Genomic DNA, 11,078 nt, shown 5'->3' on the forward strand with positions numbered 1-11,078 from the left:
CAACGGTTTACCGTATGGAGACGAAACTTTGGAAATGTCATCACAAGCATGTCAAATAATCATTTTCCTACAACAATCACCTTGATATGTCAAAATATGACTGAAGTACAGCTGTTTATACTTGGGTCAAATCTGACAATGCCCGCCACGGGAGAAACGGCTTCCTCCGAACACAGGATTTCCAGCAGTGATAATAGCTCACTGGGATAAGATAGGCTCCTTTGAAACGCAAGGTCGTAGGATTGAATCCAGCCACTGTCATCAAGCATATCGTGATAATAGATTATCTGTTTAGCGAAGTCAGGTATGCCACAGCTGTCTTGCAGTATAATCAGAATGATATCAGTAATGTTTCATTCTCAGGGGATTTATACTCAAGAAGAGTCAGATTTATTGTGCTTTGTAGATATAACGCTGCTACATCTAGCCAGCGCATTTTGTCTCAAAATGACATATTTTCCGAACGCATCGGCTTATCGTTACAAAACTCGGTATCGGTCTATTGCGCAACGCCGTGAAGGTAATCAGAAGTTTTGAGGTAGCGCCACTGCGTTGCCAAAAAGTATAATGCGATAAAAAAAAAACTGAATATAAACAAGTATTGCTTTGCTTCTTTAGCTACTGAATTTCCATATTGAATGGTGCTTGGCCCCTTCATTGCTGCTTGCAGCTATATTTGTTAGTATTTAGGGTTCCTCCGGTAGGAGGGAACCTATTGTTATTGTTGGTATTCTTATTAGGATTCCTCCGGTAGGAGGGAACCTATTGTTATTGTTGGTATTCTTATTAGGATTCCTCCGGTAGGAGGGAACCTATTGTTATTGTTGGTATTCTTGTTGTGCTGGTCCTGACGGAGGAACCCTAATTATTATTATTCCTCTTCTCCTTGCGCCTCAATAACTCAACATGGTATTTGGTAACTAATTTTCTAATTTGTCACAGTGATACTACATCTGAGTGGGTACCCCACACCAACTATGGGCCACATCAGACCATAGGGGGCGCCACAGGAAACGTCCAAAAGCCAGATTTTGAAAGTGATAGCATTTCCACCCCATTGCTCAAATTCTTCTGAAACTTGGTGTGCATGCCTTATTTCTCATGGCGAACAAAAAAGCTTCAAGGACCCATAAGGTCCGCCTGATGGATTTTCCTGTACAGTGATAATTTGGGAAAACCTTCAAAATTCCTCTTCTCTTGAACCAAAGGTCTAATTAACTTGAAATTTTGTACAGATATGTTTCATTGACGTATTTAAAAATGTTACTTTGAATAAAATACAAAATGTCTGAAAGGGGTGTATTTATGTAAATGTACACATTGCCTCAATATGTTTGTGTCCCCTGAAGTACCATGCAAAGTTTCACCTTGATATGTGAAAATATGTAAAACGTTTTATTTACGTTTTTGGGGGCATATTTTCAGTTAGCAGATGGTACTGTTTGAATCGCGATTCCATCTGAGATACTGCAGTTGACAACGTTGTTATAATAAGTTTCAAAGGGGGTTCTTTATTAATGAATGAATGCAATATGAGTAGACTAAATGCCTGAACACTTGAAGAAAAAAACTTAAGGGACGTTTAAGTCATACAGATGAGGACAATTTTTACACCGTACTTCCCAATTTATTCGTTTTGATTGAACTATGATCAGTGTTTCCCCTATGATTTTTTTTTTGCAGTGGGGGCAGGTCAGGTCCCCCCCCCCAGCCAAAACAAAGTGCTAACCCTATATTTCGGAGTAGCTTAATGTAAGTCTAATAGCTAATGTAATATTGCACATATGTTCGTCCTATTTCCCCTAAAGAAATAAAGTTAGCATAGGGGAGACCGGGGATGAAAGCAACACAGGGTTAGTTGTAACACTGTTAGTTTGACCAATTAGAAAGGAACTACGGTGATGTCATCAATATCGTAGACTCCCACTTCCTTTTCAAGCAGGAAATGAGAAGTGGCAGTTCTTTGTTAGCAACACAAAACAAATTACAACCAAAAAACGGATTTTCAGGTAAAAAAGTGTTTTTTTTTTATCAAGATTGTTATTTGCCTAGCGTTTATTGTATTGTACATGCAATGTTGCAATTTATATCACCTAATGGAGCTGTTTCTCTAGTTTAATTTCATGCTTAGCATTCATGCTAACTTCAAACCCAAATACCTTAAACAGTTAGCTATGTAATGGCTGGTCATTGTGGGGATGGTTGTAACAGTTCATAAAATATGTTACAACCATCCCCTTATGATGACTCAATATGGTTTTTGTACTTTTCACCTTTTTTCTAGCATGCCTAGGCAGTGGAAGCGCAAAACAAACAGGGGTGTCCCTGCCGAAATTCTAAGAAAGGCTGCAATTGAAGTCAGGAAGGGAGATTCTGTGAGATCAGTGGCCCAATTATTCTGTCACGTTACACTATACAGATATGTTAAAGCTGCACAGAAGCTCAGAGAGGAGGGTTCAAGTGAGAGGCCCCATGTAGGCTACCGTAGTAGTCAGAAGGTCTTCAGTGAGGCACAGGAGGAACTCTTGACAGAGTATGTAACAGAAGCAGCAGGGGTCTCATTTATAAAACTGTGCGTAGGATTCTTACTTAAAGTGTACGTACGCCCAAAAGCCTAAAATGGCGTACGCACACAAAAATTCTGATTTATAAAACCGTGCGAACGCACACCTGTACGCAATGTTCCCTTTATAAATCACAGATTACCCACACGTGTGCGTACGTGAATCAGCATTGTACCCCGCCCTGAACACGCCCATTTTTAACCATATATAGTCAATGCAAAGCACCTCATGAATGCTAATCTAGTATCTCATCATGACCTTGGCATACGATTGTTCTTTACGGTGAATCATAGCTCATGACAACTTCTCAGACACTGTTAGCCTATTGGTGGAGCCCGAAAACTCCGAAAATGTGGTGACCGGTTGATCACCAATTTAAAAAAACTGTGCGAGTGGCGTTAACTGTGCCAGTGATACTTCGAGTCAAGATACAATTTGAAAACAAAAGTGTTTTGTTATGAACAGTAATCTATTAAAGTCTGGACTGATAACGAGGACGTTGAGTGTAGCCTTTGCGGGAGCTTAATGACTGTATTTCCAGTTTTTGACATATGAGGATATTTGCACAGTATTAAATAAATATATCTAGTTATACACTGTGTTCTGCAGTTATCTAAAGGTAGGATATGTGATGTTATCCTGTATTCCATGCAGTCGGGGAATCTCCTCCTCCTGAACTCCTGTAGTGGACAATCTGATGGTGAGGAAGCGCAGATTTTTTTGGATTGTACAAGGTGTTTATGGAACAAGAATCACTCAGTACAAGCGCAAATAACACTGCTGGATGTAATCTTCATGACAATCATGAAATTGAATGAAAAAAACGTGTGTGAGGAAAACAAAATATATAAATATTACGACATTCAATTTCACATTCAATTTCTGCAGTCTGACTACAGTACGGTCATCTACGTCGCCAATTCCAACTGTTTTCAAAATGTGCGTAGGCCTACGGGAGGGTCAGAGTTTGCGTGGAGGACCACACATTCTCCCGTCAAGTTTGTTTTTTATAAATCACAACCTTTGCGTGGAAAGTGGCGTACGCACATTTTCAGTCCCGTTTTGTGCGTACACAAGCTTTAAAAAATGAGACCCCTGGTCTGTTCTATGGGTTAACCCCTCGAGAGGTAACAATGAGATAGGCATAATAAAAATAAATAAAAAATTCACTTTACAATTATAATCCCCATTATGAAGAGGTAGAGATTATTTACAGTTTTTCAGCAACAATTGTTGTGGCTTGTTTATTACTCATTGCCCCAAGGGCTCATACATCATTCATGGAGATAACAAGTTTACTGATCACTTGCTTTTGGGTCAGGAAGTTTGGGAGACAGCCTTGATTGTATGTTTGATAGATACAGGCCGATACAGGCCATTAGTTTCCAGGGAAACTAACTTCTCTGCAACCCACAGTAAAGAAACTTGCAGACAACTATGGGCACAGGGCTCACCCTAACTTTCAAAGCAGTTTTACTAATTTCCTCCGAAAGCTGAGATAAATAGGCTTTATAATATAGGATAGCCTACATTTTCCATCCAGTAACCACATACTTTTTCCTAGGTAGGCTGTTATTGTTTTCTGTTGTAAGAATGATTTTTGTTTGGCACAGGTACCAAATTTCTGCTTTCAGATTGGCTGTGGTTTCTGCTCAATAACGAGTCAGTTAAGTAACATTTCTAATTGTTGCATTTGTAAAATCTTTTGGGGGTACAGCCCCCAAAAAGTTTGAGAACCACTGTTAATGAGTAGCACCACAAATATGTGAGCGTTCGAAAGGGGCGCCACAGCGTAACATGGCATATTTGTGATTCGAACAATCCAATTGAATATTTTCGAATAGACAAAAAAAAATGCGACAAATGCTTTAGTATGGCTTCAAAATGTACAGATTAGAAGGCTAGCAAGTAACACTAACATGGTAGTAGCATTGCTACAAGTAGAAATTAGGACAATGCTGTGGGGGTCAGATGGCTGACCGGTTAGGGAGTCGGGCTATTAATCAGAAGGTTGTTGGTTCGATTTTTGGCCATGCCAAATGACGTTGGGTCTTTGGGCAAGGCACTTCACCCTATTTGCCTCGGGGAGAATTACTTATTTACTGTAAGCCACTCTGGATAAAGTATGGTCTGCTAAATGACTAAATGTAAATGTAATAATTTTAGCTAGCCACTGTTTCTGAAAAATTACTTACGCTGTGGGGACCGTTGGAAATATTTGCAACTCACTCAGCAAAAGTTTAATGTTACTGGTGTTAACATTGATAAAAATCACCAGTTCAAAAAATTCAACATCCTTTCCTATTTCTTCCTGCATCAGAAATTCATTTGAAAATGGGAGCTGTTTTGAGAAGCAAATGGTGAGGGTTCACTCCCTCTTCAAATGTAAAAAACTTTATGACTAACTTAATACAAATTAATTGATGGATCAGACAGGCAAAACACAGGGATCCAGAGCAGCTACGACAGAGTTTACCACCCCATCCAATCCAGACAGGGAACATATTCATTTTCAGTCAATTAAAAGGATTTTTCCCCCAAATTACAAAATGACATCTTGGTTCCTTTATCATGTCTGTGGACAATGTATGAGACCAGTGCCCTGCCATGCAGCACACTTCTCACGACACAGAATATAAAAGGAATGGACACTTTACTTAATTTTCATGAAACCTTTCAAGGAGGGTTGTCAGGGAACTACATGGCTACTACTACAAAGTGTGGCACTTCAAGGCACCGAGTTATGGACCATATCCACTATGCATTTTCCTGTCCGTTTTCCTTCTGAAAATATTCATAATGAGTTACATCTAATTACAGCACAGTTCAGACAGATGTGGCTTTTTTTACCGGCTGAATTGAATTGAAGATGGGAGTGTAAATTCCATGAAACCAAACACAGCTCCTGTAATGTAATATTTTCTAAAAGGTACCGCTATCCAGACCTATCTTTTTATTGGATTGCTACCAAATGCTACACTGCATGAACACAGTTTATGAAAGACTGTGATCTGCTGTCTAATTTTTCTCACATTCGCTTGCTTGCTTAGCCAGGAATTGCCTGACCGATTTTGCAAATCTGTAATTGCCTCTCAGTTCATTTCCATGGGGAGTTATCAACGGGTACAGACCAAAAGTCTCTGGATGTCATTGGATAGCATTGGATAGATGTTCATGCTGTTTATACAAATGTAGTAATAGCTTACTAACTATATGTTCTTTGATAGCTAGGAACATTTGAAAACATAAAGGAATGGTGGAACGAGATGAACATAGACACCATTTGATCATCGCTCGATGACACAGTTGTAACATTTGCTTGCAATTAGCGAGTGTGACTGGTGCCTGTAGCGACGTAGACTACCCAGAATTGAGTGTAAAAATAACAGTTTTGGTTGCTGTTTCTACCATTTCTTTGTAGAATTAAAGCCATTGAAAGCGAAAACAAAGAGGATGACACAAAATGGTTGACGTATTGGGTGGTCTACGGAATCTTCAGTCTGGGTGAATTCTTCTCAGATATTTTCCTCTACTGGTTTCCATTTTACTATGCCTTCAAGGTAAGCTATGTTGTTATACAAGGAGAAATGTTTTTATGCAGAATCATATTAATGCTTGGTAACAGTTATGATCTGTGCAATACACTTGCTTATAAAGCCTATTTTTGCATCTATCATAAAACAAAAGCTTTTTCTTAAACAGTTCATACAGTTCATAGCCTTATATAAAACAGTTGTATATACATTAACTGTTAAATATAAGGCTTTTAGCCAAATTACTACACCAGCATCTGAGTGATGCTGCTATGTGACATGATATGGTTCTCTAGAAAAAAAGAGTTAAATGTATTAGTTCAGTCATATTGTTTTAATATGGTGATATCTTGCACACATATACTGTTAGTCCAGTCATTTTAAGCCACTATGGGGGTCAACCTAGGACAAATTGCAACAGAAGCAAACTCAACTAATTTTGTATCCTCTATGTCCTGAGTAAGGGAAAAAAAGCCCAGAAGAATGCCATTAGGGGAAAGTTTCGAAAAGACCCAAATATAGCCTATTCATTCTTTTTCTCATGTGAATAGGCTAAAGTTTTTAACCTTAAGATATTACCATGTAAATTACTGAGTTGATTACTTACATTAAGTCAAACTAAAAATGTATTACAAGTATTTTAATGTTTTTGTTAACATGGGCAAATGGTGCATAATCTAATTAGGTCTTTGCTAATTTTCATAAATACCACAACAGATCTAAACGTTGGGTATAGCCAGGTGAAAATATCTTGTTCAATCTTGTTGACATATAACAGTTAAAGACTTAATGTTAAGGTCTGAATGGAACACATTTCGGCTACCCATGAGCATTAATACATAGAGGCAGGAAGGAGTACTCACATGACCCAAAGGTTCATAACGAATCATCGCTGTGTTTACCCAATACAAAAACAAATAAAAATAATTGTATTTTAACCTTCGCAATGTGGGGGGTCTGAGACAGCCCAACGGTTAAAAGAAAATGCTTCACTTTGTTTTTGTATGCGATAAAGTTGTTGCAATACGATGGTGGGTCACAATGACTGATGGGTCAGAATGACCCGAAGATAAGACAAGGGTTAAACCAGCCTTTATTAATTATTATTGCCGAGATGGGGTTTGGGGCTGGGTCGTTTCACCAATAATAGTCGTACCACAGCACAAACACGCATCCAGATGTTCCCAATAAATTGTAGTTGATCACCAGGTGTGTCTTATGACCTGAGTGACATTACCTGAGTGACAGCTCAGTGACAGTTGATTGAGTGGACCTTGAATGAATGACTGAATCTCTGGCCCTTATGGTGCCATTTGTTTGCCTCTATAGTCTTTTACTGTAAGATGTCAACAAGATTCTACAAGACATTTTCACCTGGCTATATCCAATGTTTAGATATGTTGTGGTATTTATGCAAAATAGCGCATACATTATCATGCAGCGTTTGCTCATGTTACCAAAAACAATTGAAAGACTTGTAATACATTTTTTGTTTGTCTTAATGTAAGTAATCAGCTTAGTAATTTTCATGGTGATATCTAAAGGCAATTTTTTGTTTGCCTATTCACAATGAATGAAGAGCATATGAATAGGCTATATTTTGGTCTTTTTCGACACTTTTCCCTTATGGGATTCTTCGGGGCTTTGTTTTCCTTACTCAGGACATATTAAGGATACAAACTCAGTTGAGTTTGCATCTGTTGTAATTTGTCCTAGGTTGACCCACATTGGCTTAAAATGACTAGACAATGTGGATAATACTTAAGCAATAAGGTGCGCATCGTGCCTAACAACAACCTTGAACACGTACTTTATTTAGGATACAGTACTGCCTCTCGTACCTTATTGCTTTTATAATATGGTCACCTGAGACATTATAAATATAACATAAATAGTAAGCTGCCTTTCAGCACAAAATAGTTATAGCCAACAAACGCTGTGTATCGCATTTCAGTAGCCGAGAGAAAATAGTCCCGTACGTGTGGCTGTTGCTATGCAACAGACAAACAGCATTATGAACATCACGTTTGTTAGCCGAGCTAGATCTCGCACCGTCTCATTCATTCACATTGCTCATTTTATAAAAGTTGCCTTTAAAATAACAACAATGACAATGGGACACTTTCAATAAAACAATATTTAATTTAAACATTAGGCCTAAACATAATCATTTCTTCCCTGGTTATGGTCTTCAGGTCTACGGTTTTCCCCATCTCTTCGCACCAGTTGGTGAAGCAGTTAATTGCCCACTTACAAGTAGCGTTAGTTTGGCTGACAGTGTTTCTTAAGTTGCAAAACATTTCCATAGACCTCAATTTCTTTTTTATCTATTATAGCATGACGCCCACCTGAATGATTCTCTTCGGCTAACCACTCATCAAAAGTCATTCCCCCCAAAAGATCAAAGTAATCAAAGATCAATCATGTTTACTAACTGTCAAGCTTGAAACTAACGGTCGCGCAAAATGTAACCGTTATTTTGAGTGCACACTAATATGGAATGCTGCCCTTTAAGGTAAATGTAAACAGGCGTACAATACTTTATGGCTTAATAAAGCACACCCCGTGACTCACTCTCAACCAATCAGAATTCTTGATTTCATCTACCCATATTATAATATATATTACTTTGTAGCTACTGTATGTTCTATGGAATTCTGACCTGATTATCTTAATTGTGTTTATTCATCTTTGAGCATTCATAGCATGGATTGAATTCCCACAGAAAAACATATCAAGAAAATGTACTAATGCAAGGCATGACTGTGCATGATGTTTTAAGTGCACATTTATTCAACAAATGTATTCAACAAATATAAGGTAGTCATTGTCGTATACAATTTGACAACAACAAAATTCCAAAAGGGAAACCATTTCCATTAAATAATTAATATTTTTTACAATTAATATATCTTGCTTCCCCCCAATCATAAAACAAATATATATATAAATACATTTTCGTGTAAAATGCCCTGTTGTTAATCTTACTTTCCCATTTATCACTTCATTGTCATCAATAATTAAACTAGTAACTTACCCCCCAAAAAGAAACTTCAGAGAGGAAATACATTTAACCAGTTAGATTTCTAGTCATCAAGTGCACTATAAAGATAGTTACAGGAAATGTTTTTCCATTTCTTTTTAAACTACTACAGTATTTTACAATCACAATTTTTTCAATACTTTTAACAAGTTTCCTAAACTCTTGACACAGTTAGCACAACATCCAACTGTGTTGACTATAGAATTAACACATTTCTTGTTGCTTTGACTCAAAATGCATAGAGTAAACACAAATTTAAAATGCTTGAACTTCTTTTACACACAAGCTCAACCAAGACCAAAACAATCGATTTCTACTGCCCAATTTACCAATGCTTTCACACTGTATGTCAGAACAGATAACATCATGTTCAAAACCTAACTTATTGGCTAAAGTCAGAGTGAACAGCTGTTCATATTATGAATTGAAACACAAATATATCCCCTGTATTTTATTCCATTGCTACTGAGAAATAGCTGGTTGAAGTTAAGCAAATACTGTAAATCACAGCTGGTTCCCAACTAGGAAACACTCAGGTGTTGAGGTTCTTTCAATTGCATGACCATACAGTAAAGAGGACCCCTTTGGGCTGATCTTGTGTGGAAAAAGAACAATATAGAGCAACACGAAGAAAGTAAGAATAATGCCTGCATGAGGGAGAGGAGTGGGACATGGGCAAGGGAGAGGATTTAGAATGCGTGGTGGCGCTCAGAGAAGGGCCTGAGCTAGGGTGATGAAATGCTGTAAATGGCAGCTATATTGCATATTTCTTGCAGTAATGTCCTTTTGCAAATGAAGCCTTTACTGCAGCAATTATGTTTCTGTCTTCAATACAGTGACCATACATTCCATAAAGCTACTCTGAGATGGGTAATTTTTTATGTTATGTCAATTAGTGTTTGAGTTTAGTTTACAATGTGTGATTTTGAGCATGAAATTAACTGTTTTGCCAATTTTGTGTCGTTGGTGTGTTAAGAGTTTAGGAAACTTTTTAGAAGGATTGAAAAAATGGCATCATAGCGATTTGTCATAGCGACTGTAAAAAACTGTAATGAAATTATATAAACTAGCCTACCATGATGCCCACAAAACAAGATAGACCCTCACCAATAATATACTTACGAATATATAGCCTCATTCTGTATTTGTTAAAAAAAACTTTAATGCTATGTTGTCTATCTTTCTGGCAAAGAAGTTAGCTAACATACCAGTGTTCTCCAACTGTATGTCAAAAGGTTGGGTTGGATAAGACAACTCTCTTATGCAAATCTCCACTCAAGACAGAAGGCAGGCCAATATCTATATCTATTTCAGTTACATCACACAAAGAGATGTTAGATGTGTTCACATTGAAAACTTCAGGCTTGTGCTCCTCAGGCATCTTTGCCAAAGAATCAAATTAAAGGATCTAGTTGGTGTAGATAAATGTATTATTTTTTGCTTTTGGAATGACAAGTAATGATTTGTTTTTCAGTGTATTATCTTATGTCTCTCCTTATTCTTGTCTAGTGCTTGTTCCTATTGTGGTGCATGGCCCCAGTAACATGGAACGGTTCTCAGATTCTATACAACCGTGTAGTAAGACCTATCTTCCTGCGCCACGAGGCCAGAGTGGACAGCATGGTCAGCGACCTGAGTGGAAAGGCCATGACTGCAGCAGAAACAGTAACCAGAGAAGGTAATAAAATTGTGTCATTGGTTCCAATAAAGCTTTGCCAGGTGAGTATGGCAAGAGTGTCACTGTACACAGTTCTTACTAGCTCCTACCCACAATTCCCTTAATATGTCAAATATATATATATATTTTTTTTAATTAATATATAATGTAAAATATTTTTAAATTCTATTAAATGCATTAGCTTCACATGGGCGTTTATGTGTCGACTAAGTAAGCGCAAATCTTATGTCATGCCATAGTGGGAACTATAATTGTAATTG

At 37.6% G+C, this 11,078-nt stretch overlaps 1 protein-coding gene across 1 annotated transcript in view; it reads left to right on the plus strand.

The window, feature by feature from the left end:
• Positions 1-5,993: 5,993 nt before the first annotated feature.
• reep6 (receptor accessory protein 6) overlaps positions 5,994-11,078 on the plus strand; it is a 29,957-nt gene continuing 24,872 nt past the window's right edge. Inside the window, exons 1-2 of the mRNA XM_084692772.1 lie at positions 5,994-6,124; positions 10,650-10,818. Of these exons, the coding sequence (XP_084548898.1) occupies positions 10,671-10,818 (148 nt within the window). The 5' untranslated portion in view covers positions 5,994-6,124; positions 10,650-10,670. The remainder of the gene's footprint in view (positions 6,125-10,649; positions 10,819-11,078) is intronic.

The sequence above is a fragment of the Hypomesus nipponensis genome, chromosome 26 (assembly GCF_054491055.1).
Source record: "Hypomesus nipponensis isolate SF chromosome 26, ASM5449105v1, whole genome shotgun sequence".
In the NCBI taxonomy this organism is placed as follows: Eukaryota; Metazoa; Chordata; class Actinopteri; order Osmeriformes; family Osmeridae; genus Hypomesus; species Hypomesus nipponensis.